The sequence below is a fragment of the Dipteris shenzhenensis genome, chromosome 14, assembly GCF_047967505.1.
Source record: "Dipteris shenzhenensis isolate YYH24624 ecotype China chromosome 14, Dip_SZ_1.0, whole genome shotgun sequence".
Classification (NCBI taxonomy): Eukaryota; Viridiplantae; Streptophyta; class Polypodiopsida; order Gleicheniales; family Dipteridaceae; genus Dipteris; species Dipteris shenzhenensis.
Genome location: NC_141609.1, coordinates 23,763,123 through 23,782,168, shown reverse-complemented (window position 1 = coordinate 23,782,168; position 19,046 = coordinate 23,763,123). Strand labels below are relative to the sequence as shown.

The window sequence follows — 19,046 nt, the reverse complement described above, 5'->3', positions numbered from 1 at the left end:
ACCTCTAGATGCCAAATCAAAGGCTGGCACTAAAACTTCTCTCTACACTATGGGCTGGTTTGGAAGGGGAGGGGTACCATCCCAAGCAACAAAGGATTAACTGATGTGGAGGACCTGGTGATAAGCCTAGCTTCATCTATACGGGCCTAGCTGCATGCTATGTATATATTATATTTAATATCCACTGCTGCTCAGGATCTCAGTTTTTATTGCTACTAGCTAAGGAGGATTGCAATATCCAAAAGAATTGGTGTGGAGTTGTCATCGTCACCTAGCATCAGCATGGACAGTGGCTGATATCAACAATACAAGTCTTCATCAACAGTGCAAGTTGGTAGCCAATTCGAAGTTGCCATAGGGCCTACACAATAGATGGCAGTACATAGCAGACAGCCAACTGCCACGTGGCAAGTTGGGGCTGCTCCAGATCAGTTGAGAATCACCAAGGATCCTACACTTAACATACATAATGATGAGAACTATTCCCATGACAACATCTTACTCCCTTCCTATGCAAGCAATTGTAGCATGAATCTCTCTACTCTCTTCTATACTTGCCACACTGGCATAGACATTAAAAACACCAAAGAAGGTGATTTTTTTTGGCTTAATGCCTTTGGCTTGCATTTGAACAAAATTTGTAGGGCCTCCTTGCGATGCCCATTCTAGGCACAGACAGTGATTATGGCACTCCAATGAACCACATCTTGCAGTGGCATGACACATCCCTAGAATCATCCAGTCTCCTGCACTTCCCATACATATTGATGATTGCATCCCCTATGACATTATTCAACTCCAGTCCATAGCCAACAATAGTAACATGGAGTTCTCGAGCCTTTTCTAAGGCTTCCATTATTGTCACACGCATCTAAAACATAGATAAAGGTGATTTTGTTTAGCTCAAACCTTTCAACTTGCATTTGACCAAATAGTGTCACACTTTGTTTTTACGTACAATTGTGAGCCTAGTGCAATCTGTGTGAGGCCCCAAACGAAATGTGAGAGAATGTTGGGTTAGTTTGCAAAAAGATAACGTTTGTGAAGAACTACTACACTGCCAAATGTTGCATGAGAGCTCTTTGTGATCAAGGTCTAGAGGCAGAATTTGAAGTGGTAATCTTCCCACAATTTGGAAAACTTAACATGCGCCAAGCTTTCCAAATTGTTTAGAACATCTGAAATTGCAGCACCACCGGTTTTAGCAGTAGGGCTAGGCCAATAAAAGTCCAAGCCAGGGTCTTTATGCAGCCCTCAACCTATACCAAAATCTGTTTTAATGTACATGCATGCTGCTCCAGTCTACTCCTTAAATGCTGTTCTAGTGGATCTGTAGGCAGTGAGTTATGCCCCCTCGAGGGGCTCTTTTTATAGGTCCGAACGTCTTGACCCCTCCATATGGACTGACTTAGTAGTATGGGAAATAGGCTGTTGATCCAGGTAAGCTCGCTGAGCCACCTAGTTGTCTATCTTCTTTGGGCTTTGCAAGCCCTGCCTGTCCATGTCGCAAACTGCAGCAGCTAATAAAAACGAGCTGGATAGCATAATTTATAAGACCTCTGACCAAATGAGGCAATCTGGGTCTTTGGCATAACGAACAAATTCACGGGTGAACCTGCAAGATGCTCCTCTAAGGTACAAAAATTGAAATAGACAGTTGAATGGCCTCTTTGGCATGCCCATTCTGAACAGACACTCCGATCATGGCATTATCCCACAGTGGGATCCTTGCAAACACAACCTTAGAATCTTCCAAGCTCCCACACTTGCCATACATATTGACAAGGGCTATCCCCACAACAACATCAGAGACTCAACCATTGTGAATAGTGGTGGCATGCTTCTTGAAGGGTTACCACATTAGCACATGTATCAAAAGCACAAATAAAGCAGACCTTGTTTGGATTGATGTCTTCTAGCTGCATTTGCAAAGACATGTAGGGTGTCCTTTCCATGCCCGTTCTCAATGGACATTGCAATCATGGTGCTCAAAGAAAACACATCTCATAGGAGCAGCTCTGGATACACTAACCATGAGTCATCTAGACTCTTGCACTTGCCATATATATTGATGAGGGCATTCCCTACTATTTCATGCGACTCCTATCTCTTGTTAGCCATAGTTCCATGAATCATCCAGTCTCCTGCACTTCCCATACAATTATGAGCCTAGTGGGATCTATGTGAGGTCCCAAACCAAATGTGAGAGAAAGCTGTTAGCAAGGTGGATGGTAAGTCAACAGCAGCATGGAGCTATTCTCATCAAAAAAATTTGGAATGCTCTGTGCTTCAACCACAAGCGAAGTCTTTGAAACTTAATGATCTCTAATCCCAATTTAACCATCGCTTGACAATCGCTTCAGCCCCTACCCAAGTCCAAGCAACTCAATGATATCCAATCCTACTTTAACCATCGCTTATCAATATCTTTGAAAGGTGCAATTGATAAAAGACAGGCAATAATAATAAGTTTCATCATTGCCACAAGAACTTGATGCAAGAAAGGTACGAGTTACCACAAGAACTTGATGCATGAAAGGTATAAGTAGGGCCTGAGAGAGGGTATCCCTTACAAAGTGTAATATAGACAACCTTAAGATTCACTAGTCTCTACATAATTCCATCTCATTATTACATCGCAAGAATCATAACGTTTGAATGGACATTACTTACCTAATCTCGTCTTGTTGGTGTCTTAGAACTTTCTCAAAAAAATATTCAATGTTAAAGATAGGCATAAGCTATAGAGAGAGAGTCTCTTTCCAAGTGAGCTTTGCTTTAAAATCGCCCAGTAAATCTTTTACCCATCATTCTGCATCCTTTTTGCTTCATTTGTAAGAGTAGATCAAGGAGCGAGTTTGTGTGCAACCTCTATTGGTGACTTTGATACAACATGATTGATATGAAAGAACCCAATGGACTTGCTTGTAGTGTCTCTTGCGCAACACTTAGGATGGAATTTGGATCCCTGCTCCAAAAGTTTGCCAAATTGATGGTGGGAATTTGATGAGCTCTTAAGACCTACTTGGGCAGCTTCATTAGACGATGGAGTTGTAATTGACCTTCTCTAGCTAAAAACAAATGATTTGAGCCTGGCAATGCTTCAGCGATACGGCCTAGGAGAGGAGCCTGAAAAGAACCATATGGATTCAACCTATTGGCGTGGTAGCTTTGGAGGAGACAACAGCATGTGGAATATAGGATCGGTCCTAGACTACAACTTCTTAAGAAGAAACAAGATCAACTCATGCTTCCTACATCTCTTTCAATTGATAGACATGAAAGACCAAATGGACTTTCATATTAGAAGGAAACTCTAGTTTAGTTTTCAAGATCAAAAGAGGTTCACAGTACTTAGAGAATATGATCTATCACCTTTTAGATTCATGTGGACTATAGGATAGGTATATTTCAGTTTTTCTCTCCTGTAAGGTTCTCAAATGATGAAAAGCAACTAGCATGAAAACTTAGGTGAATATGGGATGCATGTCCATCATTAAGAAGCCATTTGACGTCAAAATATGTGGAGCTGCATGTGGGGGAGTGCTCCAAGCTGTCCAACACATCTCAAGATGTCCATTTGTGTGCAAAAGTGGCCCATAGCTACCCAAGATGTTGATGTTGATGTTGATGTTGATGTGGCATGTTGGCCATGTGGACAGCAGGTCAAGGTGGAGTGATTGTCAGACCACATAGAACTATATGGAATTAGTACAGATATATGGATGCTGAACAAAATTCTAGACCAGAATGTTGTTTCATGGACTACAATGATTGCTGTGTGTACTCAACATGGGCAGTTTGAGGAGGCTGTTGACCTTTTCAGCCAAATGTATCAGAAAGGAGTGCTTCCAAATGAAGTCAGTTACATTAGCATCCTTGAAGCTTGTACAAATTAGAATGCACTAGTGAAAGAGAAACAAGTGCATGTGCACATTGTAAATAGCATGCACGATCTAGATCTCCAAATCTAGATTTTGAACATGGTCTTCTACCTTCATCTCATAAGGACCTTGACAAAATCCTTGATGAAACAATCACGGTAGGAGAACAAGAATTTCCATTGAAGTGGGATGTGTCGAGTGAGTTGGGTGAAGGATCTCATATTGGTGGATGTGTCAAGGACAAAAGCGGCGAGGGAAAGGGGGGAGATGTCGACGATATGGGAGGGGTGGTGGTGCCGTAATTCAAGGGAGACACGACCCAGGATGCGGAAGAGCTGCCTAAGCGACGGCTGCATGGTTCCAGGAAGAAATGATGCACGAGTTTGGCAGGCTTTGTGCATCCCCACTGACGAGCTCGAAGAAACCCCTCTCTCTACAACCTCCAGGAAAGGGGCGTTATGCTTAGGAAATACATCCACATCACCCTCAAAAACTGCTCGCCTAGCGTGCCCAGAAATCTGCAGTCTGTCTTTTGAAAACGCTTAAAATGACAGCCATGCCTTATAGATTATACGAGAATCACCACCGCTGAGAGATTGGTGCTGAATCACCTCCATTGGAGAGATTCGTGCTGTATACCTTCTGCCTCTGCTGGAAAGATTCGCGCTGGTTATAACCCCCAATGAATCTGTTTTTCCTGAAAATAAAATTCCAAAATTTTCCCTTTCCAGCCCTAACCCTTTGGGGGCAGGCCAAAAAATAGCTATATAGACAACTCATTATTGGCTCATAATCTACTTACAATTGGAAGACGATAAAGATAGTTCTTTAAGTTAATCACAGGTACAAAGAATATGAGATTTCTATACAAAGGAAATCGAACAACACTTATGTGGATATTATAAGAATGATTATGCATAAGATTATGACAAGAGGAGATCAACTTGTGCTTGCTTGTTTCCCCTTGGAAGAGAAGCAATTTCTTGGTTTTCTAACTAGTTGATTGATAGCAATTTTATTATTCATAGAATCTGAACATAAAGCATTAGCTGTACAAGAAAGTGAAGCTACTAGAGTCACAAGTGTGGAGAAGGTAGCATGAATTTATATCTTCATTTTGGTTCTCACTTTACAACACTTTGATTTCAACGAGTAGTCCCTCCATATGTGAAAATTTACAAATTGTTTCACGATTTCTCTTATTTACATCTAACACGTTTTCTATGGTATGCAAGTGGTGGTACACTTGGACCTCAAGTTTAAGCCCAAGATACTCACAATTTTTTAAGATATGCCTGCATGATTTCCAAGAAGCGTTACTTTTCAGGACCATACACTCAAGAGCATTCGCATGAAGCACATTTGGGCACTCATGCTTCTCATTGCAATACTAGGGTCTCTAAATAAAAGGTTTCCATAACAGGCTCTACATAACTTCACCTCAGTTGAAACAGTCATCTGGCAACATCCCCTTAACTTCAAACCAAGTGCTTATCGTATCGAGGCGATATTGTCACCATCAAGTTTGTGGAGAATCTAAAAAACAGCCAACCTCAACTACAAAAAATGCAGACAAATTTCAAGCAAAGAATCCAGCCGTGTTGCAAGGGGAAAATCGGTAACAATGGATCTCTACCAAAGGAGAGCAAATTTGACAATGTACATTCGAGCTTCCAAAGCTTCCTGCAGCTAATAAAATATGCATGCCTCATGGAAGAAACTACCGAACCCTTTCAAAAACCATATTATTTACATGGATCAAGCTTGGTACAGCATTACCTAGCTGGTTAGCACTTCTGGAAAATAAGAAATTCTTGAAAGAATGATGGGGAAGACTAGGCTCTGTATAGGAGCTAACATGTGCTAAATTGCAGTTCTTAATTTTACCAACAAATCTTGCATTGTATTTAGTTGTCGTGTCAATGATTCCAACTCATGTGGCACTTCATCTTCTCTGACAGAACTTATTGTTTCAGACAACTTTGTACTCAGCCTACCACAAATGTCCTGCGACTTGGACACTGCTTGCTCAAGCCTGGACATATTGGAATCAAAACTGGAGTTTTCATGCAAGTTGCCATTATGGGATGGTACAGAAGCAACACTCTCAATGCTGCTCCGCCGTCCTAACTTCTCTGGAGTAATCAATCCTTCCAAGCCGCTGCTTCCTGATTTCATCATAATGAAACCATCAACAATATTCACAAAAAAGGGTTCAATGCATAGGGCCTCCACATATTTATGCTCTAGTCTTATGCTACTACTGACATTCTAATATCAGCACAAGTATCATATGATAAAATCACAGTTGTCTCATTCTAAAAGCCCAATTTCTACAAAAAATGACATGATATATAAATGGAAAAATTCTCCCGAAATTTTATTACCGATGCTACTGAGCTGTTGGATTGCAGCTTGTCCAATGGAACCTTGTAGCTGCAGCAGCTGCAAAAATCCAGCAGCCATTCTACTAGCTGACTCTATTTCTAACTTTAACACCTCAATCAGATATTCAACCTCATCTTTTGTAGCCTGGACTTCAACCTGCAGAGAAAATTTCAGCACAACATCAATCATGATTTGTTGTTGAAAAAAGACTCTGATTCCTTGAATCTTGAGATCATTTGTTTTCTCAACCTATGTAGAAGCACCTGATCAAAGACATCTAACTACATTTTGACAAACCTTAAAAACCTACACAAGAAAAGGCTGAGCACATATAAGAAAAATATATATATGAATATTGCCTGCCACATGCTCAAAATGTTTGAACAGGAAAATAACTTTTCTTGTTCTTAAGGATTTATATAGCTAATAGCTTGAATTAAGCATACCGGCTTTTTAATTCCTGCCCTCATGCTCTTGATGGCCCATTGACCCATGCCCATATCAGTGTCGGCTTCATCTTCTCTCAGTCCAAATAGAACTTCAACATCAAGACCCCCACAAGTGTCACACCCTCTTTCCTTTAGCCCATCATCTGGAGTACCATTAGTGAATGATAAATCTTTCACTGATTGTGCCAGGGTATTGAGAGAGGAATCAGGCTTGGTGACTTGAAGCCCCTCTATTGCCACCTACCCTTCAGGAAAATGCAGAGTGAGAACATAAACAGAGAAAGAAAGAACTATTGGGATGCATCTTGCTCCTTCTGTTCCCTTCCACATTTGACAACATTGTATATAGCCTAGTAGCAAGAAAATTTTCCCTATGTGAAGAATTCCACAAAGAACATCCACTCATCTACACAACACCAAAAATAATCGAGCTCTATGGACATATTCTACCACAGATGTCCTACCTTTCTTAAAAACATTGTCATCCTTTGTGTCATTGATGCTATAACAGAGTGTGGCTTCTTATCTACACTCGGAGATGATTATGTCACTCGTTTAATGTATAGATATGTGAGACACATTATTCTTACTCACAGTCGTCTCGTCCCTTAAAAAACACCCCCTCTTCAGGAGACCTCACGAGCCTATCAGAGAAAGTACGACCAAAAAGAGTAACGATTGTAGACATGAAATCTCCTGGGAGTTAATAGACCGGAGAGAGAGAGAGAGAGAGAGAGAGAGATTTCAAAAAATACTAGAAACTGAATTAGGAAAAATGTTAGATTCTTTTTAGCAAATGTTCTGTAACAGAGTCTGCAAATGTTGTGATTTGCATATAGTTGTAGGGACCAGAATGGGTAGCATAGGTACTAGATCACATCATTGGCACTCAACTCATTCACACCACAAGCCATGCCAATTTAAAATACAAAGCCTTGCAAAACTTCTTTTGCATCACAAGAATGGCACAGCTAGTTAAACTAGCAAGATCACTAAAAGCAACATTCAGGTATGATTCTTGAAATTTCATAACACCATGAAAGCAGACTAAAGCCTTTGCCCCTTTTCATAAAACCTCAAGAATCCTACAACAGTCAGTGTGGGTTTGAGGCAATATAACTTACAATAATTTTTTGGACAGGATGTTTTGTGGACAGTTTGTGAACCGCCCCAGCATTGACATCATTTTGACAACCTTGAGCCGTAATGCCAAAACATTGGAAAGCTGCATGCCAATGTCTCTGTCCTCTCAAAAAAGAATCCGCAATTGAAGTTTTAATTGTAGTCGCTGATTCAGCTTCTGAACCTTGAAGAGAAAAGATCCAGTCTTTCAATTGTAGGTTGATATCAATATCGTCAGGGCTGCGCAGGTCCCATTGTTGATTGTCATCAATACTGGAGCCTTCACCTGTGCATAATTGGTGGGGGTGTTGTTATATAAGTACATTTCAGTAATTCGTTTGAACAAAACATGAGATGCCTCAACTTTCCTTTGCTAAGAATTCAAAATCAAAACTGCCAGTGTTAAAGGTACACCATGCAGATACCTTGCAATGGTGAGCTGAGAACTCGAGGTGAAGGCTTTAATATCTTGGCAAATGGCCCATTTGAAAGATTCTTCAAAATCTTCTTCACTCCCTCCCCGGGTCCACCATCTTGCCCAAGAATACCAAAACGATGCAAGAGTGCTTCACTGTAGACCAAACCACCACCTAATCGTACACCAGAAATTTTGGCCACAATGCTGAGCCTGTGACATTCTGCATCCTCTGGTCTATAAGGGATTACATTGACAACGTCTATGTCAAGAAAGTAGGGCTCAGTACTGGAAAGAGCATGATCAGAATTTGCTTCACATTTCCCATTTTGTACCCAGAACACTGGTCTTAAAGAGCTTCGTAGCTCTGGTCTTCCCTGTGAAGGAAGCTGAAAATGATCGATATGTGCAATATGAGACCTGACTGACTGATTGCAATTAAGATCGTGAGCTGGGGAGAGCAATGCTGTGGCATCACCACATTCATTCACCTCCATACATTCCACAAGAATACTTTGCCAGTGTAGTCTTGATGCTATGGCAACAGCACCACCTAGTGTTCTATGGGTCATCTTTAAGTGGATTCCACGCCCAGAAATTTGTACCAATGGTAAGCTCTGCAGCCCACATTCTCCAGAAAGTGATTCCAAGAACTTTACTTCAAAGAACCCGATACTCAGGTTTACTGCAGTATCACTTGGAGCAATCTCTATTACACTACCAATAGATCCCAAGTTCCTGAGAGATGGTTGCCTTGAGATCCCACCTGGTGCAACTCTTTTCCCTGACCTTGTAACTTTGAGGAGAGATTCATTCACATTTCCCAGATACTCGTAAGTTTTTAAAACAAAAAATAATTGCTCAACTGAGGTATTTGAGATAGACTGCTTGCAATCAATACCAATACGAACAATCCCTCCCGGAGGAGGCACAGTCACCAGTGGATGACCATCTTCAGTTATCATGGCAGCCTCTATACATGGTTCTGTCATCTCAATGCATCTCCATAACCCAGCAGACCAGTCCAAATCCATCTGGCTTTGTACAGCATCATTATACCTGCACTTTTCAAGAGCAATACTTGCATGCGTTGCACGCATCACCCACCGTCTCTGGCTTGCATCAATTGGCTGGCCTTGCCACAGCATAAAGCATGCTGGGTCTTTCTCTAAGTTAAGAATTTTAAATCTCAAAGATGGAGATTGGACAAATACAAAATCTTCAGCATACAACCTTACCCCTGTAAAATCATCATTACCCAAAATATCTTGAAACTCTGCAGCCTGCTCTGCCACTTCCACAGGAATTTTCAGCTCCAACTGCTTCAGACTGAAGTACATTGAATCAACAGAACTGGCTGGGGTAACAACACCACGTTCAACAACAACACCATCCACCAAGAAAGAAGCAATTCTCAAGCATGACTCTTCTTGTAGATAAATCTGTAGGGATATTTCCATTTAATATTAGCATTGACCAATATGAACCTTAACTTCGAATTAGCTGTCACTGTCACTGTCATAAGATTTCAACACAGCAAGAATTACCTTCAAAGGTTGGCATTGCACTACTGTCTGTGATGCTAGAACCGGAGGTTCTGGTGAAGGGACTGTCTGAATCGAATACATACATAAAAGGGGTACCGTAGCTCCCGAAGATGTTTGATTGCGCAAAGGATATATTCTGGGCCACAATTTTTCGCTAGCTGCAGATTAAATGAAACAAAACATGAGTAGTGAGACAAAACATTAACAGTAACAGAAATATCTTGCATGAAAACTAGCACATGAAGGAGAAAAACCAGCAAGATAAATGATGAAGCCTTATAAAGAAGAAAGAAAAGGGGATCCATTAAGAATTTAACTGTTTAAAGGGACTTGGTCGTATCATGTGGCTATGACGGGGGATACAAGTGTCCACTGAATGTATACCTGCCATGGATTGTTCTGATGAGACACCAATAGATCTCTTGGTGGATCAAGCATGAGAGAGAGAGAGAGAGAGAGAGAGAGAGTTCTTAATGTCTGCAAAAGTCGAAAAAGGGCCTTCCGAAATGGATGCCCGTGAAATTGCAAACATTGGCAAATTTTGCAGTGTTTTTTTGGCAGTTTTGGAGAGCATTTTCAGGATAATTGAAGTGCATTCTGAGCCTTTGACAGGCTGTGACAGTATTTGTCACTGTGGGCAGCTTTTTCTTTGCAGATTTTACTTGTGCATTTTATATCCCAAAAATGATATTTTCTAGTATAAATGGCTCAGGGGTTCTCACACAGGAGGATAAGTTGGATGGCACCAACTGCTCCTTGTGGAGTTTCATGGTTCGCAATATCTTGGTTGGCAGACATCTTTAGGATTATGTCAATGGGGATGAAGCAAGACCAGATACAGCTACTACACCTGTCACTCCTACAGCTGGAGGCAGGGGTAGAGGTATAAATGCAGCACAGGTCGTTGGAGCAGCCGCTCCAGGAGCTCCCACAGCAGAGCAGAAAAGATGGGACTCTAGAGATGCACAAGCTCTTTTAGTAATTTCTCTTTCTGTCAAGAGGTTCATTATACCTCATATTCGGTCATACAAGACATCTATGGCAGCTTGGGAGATACTAGAGAGTATCTTTGCAGCAAGAAATGATGCCAGAGTTTCCTTTCTTCCCATACACATATGGAGGAGGGAGATTCCATGAATTCCTACCTCACAAACCTTCAGGACCTCAGGGAACAAGTGCTACATATTGATGAAGTCATTCCGGATTCAGAGATGATCACCACCACTCTGAACTCTCTTCCTGAGTCCTATCTTGGTTTCCACACCTCGCTGAATTTGTCATTGAGGAGGGGAAGCAATCCTCTCTCCTTTCACAAGTTGGTAGGACTTCTGTTGCAGGAGGAACAAACTCGCAAAAATATGGCAACCCGGGCTGACGAGCATGCTATGCTCTCCAAGTTCAAGCCCAAGGGTAAAGGGCAACAAAAGCCACATGCCAATCAGTCCACACATCAGCATAAAGCTGATTCTGGACAACCTTCTTATAAGGCAAAGGGTGATACAAATAAGCAGAAAAAGAAGGTCATCTGTCATTATTGCAAAAAGCCAGGTCATTATATTGGAGAGTGCAAGAAGCGCATAGCCAAAGAGAAGAAAAGGGATTCCGGTATGGCTGTGTCAAATGCATCAGTTCCACATTCTCATGATGGAAGAGATGTTGCAGCCAACTTGGTTGAAGAGCACTATGCCTTTCTGTCTTGCACTTCAGATTTTTCAGTGGATACTTCTGATATTACAGCCACTAAAGATGATGACCCATATGCTTTCTTGCTTGCAGTTACGATCCTTCAAAGGATGAATGCTCCTTTAGTGTTGATGAGACACTTCATACTTGGTATTTTGACAGTGGTGCTTCAAAGCACATCACTTCCAAGAAGAGTCTGTTTGTAACTCTGCATTCTTCACCCACCAAGAAGAAGGTAACTTGTGTGAATAATTCTTCTTATTCAGTGTGTGGAGTGGGAGACATTATTCTCACATCCACTGATGGCACAAATTTCAGAATTTCAGATGTACTCTATGTGCCAGGGATAAAGAAGAATTTGCTTTCAGTGTCCTCACTCAATAGAGGAGGATTTCAGGTTGTTTTTTATGATGACAAGTGTGCAGTCAGAGACAAAGAAAATGACTATGCTTTGATGTTGTCTCGCACTTTGTATCGGGGTCTTTTTCAGCTTAATTTATATGAAAAAAGATCCCATCTTGCATTATAAGTTAGCACTCCCACTGCTGCGATGCAAAATGCGGGGTCATGGCATGCCAGCTATGGGCACATGAACTATGGCAGCTTAATGACACTTCAGAGGCATGATATGGTTGATGCATTGCCTCCCTTGGAGTTGCCTCCTCATCATGCATGTGAAGGCTGCATTCTTGGCAAAATGCATAGACTTCCATTCAAAAAGGATGGTGCAATGAAAGCTACACGAAAGTTACAGCTTATTCACAGTGATGTCTGCGGTCCCATGAGGACACCTGCTTTTGGGGGTTATCTCTATTTTGTTACATTCATAGATGACTTTACCAACTACACTTGGGTCTATGGTCTCAAGGTAAAATCAAAAGTGTTTATGCATTTCAAACACTTTGTGGCTATGGTTGAGAATGAGACAGGACTCAAGGTGCAAACATTTCGAACAGATCGAGGGGGGAGTATATGTCTCATAAATTTGAGACATTTTTCAAAGAAAAAGGCATCATGCATCAACTTACAGTGAGGCTTACGCCTCAACAGAATGGCAAAGCTGAGCGGAAGAATCGCACCGCCATGGAAATGGATAAATGCATGCTCACAAGTAAGAAGTTACCTCACAGGTTTTGGCTGGAAGGCCTCATGTGTGCCAACTATATTTTAAATCGGGCTCCTACAAAGGCTTTAAAGACAATCACTCCCTATGAAGCACGGCATGGGAGAAAGCCTTCCGTGGACCATTTCAGAGTTTTTGGTTGTGTTGCATATGCCCACGTGCCTATGGAGTTCAGACACAAGTTGTCAGATAAGGCACTCAAATGCATTTTTGTGGGATATAGTTCACAAAGCAAAGGCTATCGTCTCTACAACCCTGCTACACGCAAGATTTTTGTTAGTAAGATGTTATATTCTCTGAAAATTCTGCACATATACATGCTGAATTTCAGATTCCAGCCTCTTCAGATGATGTGTTTGAGGGGATGCTTCCTATAGCATTTGGTTCCCCCGCTGAAACTCAGAATTTACAGCAACCTCCGCCAGATCCACATGTAGAGATTCAGCCCCCAGCTGAATTAGTACAACCTCAAGGTGTGGATGAAGTTGTCAGGCAAGAAATTCAAGAGATACACGCAGCCAAAACAGTCCTGCATTGGTTGCTTCAGACTCTCAGGGAGAGTAAGCTTGAGGCTCCATTGCCTGGCAGAACTCGTAGTGCAATAAGGCACATGGGGGGGGCTCTTTCAGTTGAATCAACTTATGCAGGTACTCTTCTTGATGAGGAGGAGCCTGAGACATTTGAAGAAGCAAAGGATAATGTGCATTGGATGAATGCCATGCACGATGAATTGCAGTCCATTCATGAAAATCAGCCTTGGGATGTCGTGGATTTGCCACCAGGTAAGAATGCTATAGGTACATGTTGGGTTTTCAAAGTCAAAAGAAAGCCAGATGGGTCCATTGATCGGTACAAGGCAAAGCTGGTTGCAAAAGGATATGCTCAGAAAAAGGGCATAGATTATGAGGAGACTTTTACTCCTACATCCAGAAAGACCACCATCAGGTCAGTATAGCAATGGCTGCAAATTTTGAATGGAATGTTCATCAGTTGGACATTAAAACAGCTTTCCTTAATGGAGACTTGTTGGAAGAGGTTTATGTCAAACAACCTCCGAGCTTTGAAATTTCAGGAAATGCATAAGCTGAATAAAGCTTTGTATGGGCTGAAACAAGCCCCACGTGCACATTTCCTGTCCACAATTCTCTGTGTGTCCTTATCCTCCCTGCTCCAACAATTGATATCAAAGTATGCTATTCCGGTCTTCATGCTTCAAGTCTCCCATGCTTGGCTTTCATGTTTGCCATCACTCGGTTGGGAGAAGGAAAATCACTTAGCAAGCCTAACTGAACATTTAGGGCCATCCCCGTTGGTTAAGATAGGCTGCACCTCTTTCTGAGGTCGTTTTTGTTCTTCGGAGCTCTCTCTTGCTGTTCCCAGCTGGTCGCCCTGTTCTTCAACTCAAGCAGACTCCTTCATGCTGGGTGAAATCGGATATGTGAATGTTTTTCACTAGTCATCCACAAGCTACCTACAGCAGGCCGCCCTGTTTTGGGAACTTTTTGTGAGCAAATACACTGTGTTCTGAGGTTGCCCACCTCTATTTGCTGCCCAGCTTGTTCTCCCAGCTTGTGGGAACAAAACTGAGCTGATTTTTGCTATTGTGGAGCTGAAGCAGTGGGTTGTTGCTGAGGATTTGAAGTCTTCTACTGGCCTCTCTACTTCATCCAAGTTTTGGGGCTGCTACTGAGGTCTCCCTTCTTTGGAATGGACATTGCATGATTTGGAGCTGCACAGCAAAAAGACCTGCTTTTCTTCTGTTATTTTATTGTCTGAGCAAAAGCGACAATCAATATGCTTGCATTCTACTAGAATGATCTATTTCCTGCCCATCATCTTCTTCTAGCTCGTAGGTACAAAAACGAGCTGTTTTAACACTGTTCTGAGCTGCAGCAGAGGTTCCTTGCTCAAGAGAAACCCATGACCTGTTTTAGATGTTTGTTGCAGTCTTGGTCAACATCTCAGGTACATTTGTTTGCAAACCTATGCAAATTTGCTCTCAGACATTCCTGGTAAGTGTATTTATGTTGTCCTCATTTTGGCACATTTTGCCAGGAAAAGTTTTGAGCTTTTGTTCTATTTGGTATTTGCATTAGGCCCTTGTGCTTCGGGGTTTTTATTTCAGATCTATATAGTGCTTGGTATGGCAAGAAGCCTTCAAAGGCACACCTTAGTGGATTCTTGGCATATGCCTTAATGCTAGATGCTGTTATACAGGATGGTACAGCACCAATAAGAATGTTATGACTGATTTACAGCCAGCACTTATGCTTCCTGAGATGCCCATGGATGAGGGCACTGTTGAGCATACAGTGGACGAGGGAATAACAGCAAATCAAGCCCCCAAAGGATGCCTAGATGGCTATTAGATACAATCCGTGACAGCGGGATGGGTATTCCATTACCTTACAGAACACACTCAGCATCTCATCGTACATCTGGATTACTTAATGATTATGCTTTTGAGAGCACAAGCAGTGAGGAGGAGCCAATCTCCTTTGAAGATGCAAAGGAGGATAAAAATTGGATGGCTGCCATGCAAAGAGAATGTGATTCCATGATGCACAATGATACATGACACTTGACTGATTTGCCTCCTGGCAAGAAGGCCATTGGTAGTAAGTGGGTGTACAAGCTGAAAACGAAAGCAAATGGCTCAGTAGACGGTTACAAGGCAAGGCTTGTAGCAAAGGATTATGCACAGCAGAAGGGAATTGACTAATGTACATTCCAACCACGATGAGGTGCCATTGCAATCATGCATCTGATAGTCGTCATCCTGGAAGTGTGAGCAAAGGTCTCCTCAAAGTTGGATGTTTAAGACTACATTCTTGCACAGAGACTTGCATGAGGAGATATACGTATCTCACCCCCATGGTTTTGTGCAACAAGGGTAGGAAAATAAGGTGTGTAGGCTAAAGAAAGTTTTATATGGCCTTAAGCAGGCAGCTAGAGCATGGTACGAGACTATCCTAGCACATCAAACAACTTCACGAGGTTGTTGATATGATGTAACTCAAATCAAACAGATTTTGTTGTCCATGTATTTCATTGAGTCTCCAGTGGACTTTAATAGAAATGAGAAGATTCTTTCCTTGTGACATGGTAGGGTAGGTGCGGACCTTGAAGCAAATGGCCCAAGTAGAGCAAGAAGTCCTTACAGAGCTCGCAGTTCCAACTCTAGGGCAAGAATCCTATGGTTCGGAGCAGTCCTCCAAAGCCCATAACTTTCCTCATCATTGTGATCCAAGTTACGTGTGAAGACCAAAATTGATCCCCTTAGGATCCCAATAGCAACATTGCTTTATGACTAGACCGACATGCTTTTTCAATTGTTATTCTTTTTTCCCCCTAAAACCTGAGTTTTTTTTTCCCACAAAGATTAAAAAGGAGGATTACAATAGTTGAAGAATACTTTACGGTCAATTTTCACTTCAAGTCTGATGTTGTTAGGCCTTTTTGAAGCTTTTAGATACTTCAGAACACCCTTTTTTCACGATCTTCAATTACCGATTATGTGCTTGCAGAGCGACAACTCAAAGTATGGTGTCAAAGAGCTTATGGTCACTATCTTTATTTCTCTCGATCTTAAGAAGGAAGAGTTAAGTTTCATGAGAGCTCTATATAAATACACTTCACTAATCCTTTAAAGGAATTGGGAATCATCCTATGTTTGCTATGCAATGCATGAAAATGGGGACCATGGAAACAAAATTTTGAGATTCTTTGAGAGAGCCGAAACAGGGAAACGCCACATCATCAAGGATTTTTAAAAGTTTAGAAAAGAAGGCACCAATGACCATTCAGAATTCAGAAATAGTACTTACATTTGAGATTACATTCAGCATTTGCCATTGTTTGAAGATTGACAACAAATCAATGAAGTAGCACAAATTTGAAATGATTGAAGATTCATTAAATCCATGAAAAAGGCTGAAACAAGTAACAAAATGGCAAAGCAAGGGGACACATTTTTCTTGGGAAAATGTTTCCCCACGCCGTTTTCCCCTAGAAAAATGTTTCCCCACAAAAATGGTGGTGTTGTTTTGCTCCTCCAAACAGCATCCCCCCCCCCCCCAAAAAAAAAAAAAACTGAAACGGTGTTTTCCAAATTCCCATAGCTATGAATTCAGCCGACTTAGTCGCCTTTGTCGTTGTATTGTAAAAAGATTGCTTCTTTGTCGAAGGTTCTTTGAGAGACGATGATGTGGCTGCTTCAATCCTTCCAACTTAACTTTTCTTGCAATGGAAAGACCTTCTTCTGCCACTAAAGCGCCTTAGAGTAGACAAGTGGTAGGAGAAGCAAGCAATAGTACGACAGCAGATCTGCCCCTAGATTTATTCTAATTTCGATCTACTTTACAGTTGTAGGTGTTGAGAGATTTCAAGGGCTACACTTTGAGGACTAGTCTCGTGAGGATGAGTTGAAGATGAGAAAAAGCCAAATGTGGTCACTGAGGAGTTTTCTCAGAGGTGTAGTTGCCCCCCTTGCAGCTACTGTTGCTAACCTTATTTGCTACATTTGAGGCTTTCCACTTCAATATTTCCAACATAGTCTTATGTCGACTTTGACTCTAGTGTTGGATAGGCTTCTTCCTATTTGGAAAAGAGGTGGTCACCTCCCCATCTGCGAGCCCCCAAATGAGGAGTGCATTGGGGGGGTGAACCATAAGGAAAAACAAGAGGATATGGGGCTGCCACATGGGCAGCAAACAGGCTGCCATGTGGGCAGCACAAAGACTGTGGAGTACCTGGCAGTTGGAAGCCACCATGGAGGGCAGATTTGAGGTGACTATGCCACGTGGCTGCCCGCGTTTGGAGAGGGCCTGACTGGGCAGGGAATCCAGCAAGAAACAGGGTGATTACATCGGTGATGATATCAGCAGTAGTATGGGATAGTACGGAAGGCTGTATGGAGCTGTTTGCAGGTGATCCAGAGGCTGGAATAGGCCTGCCAGAGGTCGGGACCAGCAAAGCATCATTGCACCTTGGAATAACCTGAGCCGTGGCTGGATGCCACGTGGCCAGGCAGGCCAGCTAAGGGCCTCAAATTGAGGACCGTGCAGGTCAGTTAGACAGACTACTGGGTTGGCCAGTAGGGGGCTGCTGGGTCGGCTAGTTTGCCCTACTGGGTCAGCCAGTTCGAGGGGCATTCAGCCCTATATAAAGGGGGCATTCGGGCCTCACTTGACATCCACCAGAGCAGCAACAAAGTAAGCAGGTTGGAGCAGCAGGAGTAGCCTTCCTTGGGCCTACATCCAGGAGAAGGAGGGACTAAGGGCTGCAGACAAAGAGCTTGGCAGGGCTGTGCACATAGGCTGACATCCAAGGCAGTAAGGTACGGGAATCGGCACACGATGACCCAGTAAGGTACAGGAATCGGCACACGATGACCAAGTCTATAGAAGGTCAGACAGGACCATGCGGGCCAAGGGATCTAGAAGTGCCAAGGAGATAGTAGAAAAAAATTTGGTAAGACCAGAGGGCCACGGTTTGGTGGGACTCTGGATCTCTCTTTTGTATTGTGTCCTATTGTTAGACAGAAATATAAATTTTGTGGAATCTATATCTCTCTTTTGAAGCATTGTCTATTTATTGGCTTGCAGACATATACATGGTTGTGAAGTACACATAAGGAAATAAGTTTTGGATTCCATATTTAAAAACGTGATTCCTAGGATGCTCTTAAGTCTTTTACTTCTGCGAGATACCCTCTGTATAGGTTCATTTCTAACACTTCCTGCTTACCTCCCTACCTGCTAGCCCTCTCTTCCCGTCATCCTCTTCCCCTCTCCAGCATCTTCCCGACCTTGCTAGTGGCAAGTCTGGGCACAAAAACCCGTTTCAAGCAGTCTTCCAACCCATTCAAGGGCTGCCCAAATCCACAACCACTGCCTCTATTCGTGCAAGCCCGGGTTGCCTTCTCAGCCGTTTTGACTTGTGACCCTACATAGGCATCGCTTTTTTCTTCACCCTATTAGTGGGCCCATGCGCAGGCCAAATGGGACAAATTTGGCCCCTTTGCACCCCTTCTAATACCCAAGAACCAATCCCACAAGGATGAGTAAAAAACAAGAAAAATCAAAATGCGATCACCGAGGAGTTTTCTAAGAGGTGTGGTTATCACTCTTGCAACTGCCATTTTAATGTTTATAGTTATATTTAAGGCTTTCTAGTTTGACGCTTCTAATTGTGTATGATGCCGACTTGGATGCTAGTGCTGAATAGGTTTTGCTCACCTCCCAACCTGCTAGCCTACCTCCCCCCATCGACCTCCTCCCATCTCCAACATATTCATCTCCTTGCTTACTCTCTTGCCGCCTCTCCTCTTCCTCGGCCATCTTGCAGCCCGTTTGAGGGTTGCCGGTTTCCACCACATCACCTCTGTTCACGCCAGCCCTTTCGTCTTGCGGCGGCAAGGCTGTACATTACGCC

At 42.5% G+C, this 19,046-nt stretch overlaps 1 protein-coding gene across 3 annotated transcripts in view; it reads right to left on the bottom strand.

The window, feature by feature from the left end:
• Positions 1-5,508: 5,508 nt before the first annotated feature.
• The window catches only part of LOC147894356 (amino-terminal region of chorein), a 99,000-nt gene continuing 85,462 nt past the window's right edge, over positions 5,509-19,046 (bottom strand). For 2 of the 3 annotated variants that reach the window (XM_087384449.1, XM_087384450.1), the window contains 6 exons: positions 9,806-9,963; positions 8,269-9,700; positions 7,846-8,129; positions 6,719-6,961; positions 6,272-6,428; positions 5,509-6,052 (listed from right to left, as the gene is read on the bottom strand). In XM_087384449.1, coding sequence (XP_087240575.1) covers positions 5,748-6,052; positions 6,272-6,428; positions 6,719-6,961; positions 7,846-8,129; positions 8,269-9,700; positions 9,806-9,963 — 2,579 coding nt within the window. In that variant the 3' untranslated portion in view covers positions 5,509-5,747. Of the gene's footprint in view, positions 6,053-6,271; positions 6,429-6,718; positions 6,967-7,845; positions 8,130-8,268; positions 9,701-9,805; positions 9,964-19,046 lie in introns of those variants that run through there. The other variant, XM_087384452.1, reaches the window with a different exon arrangement.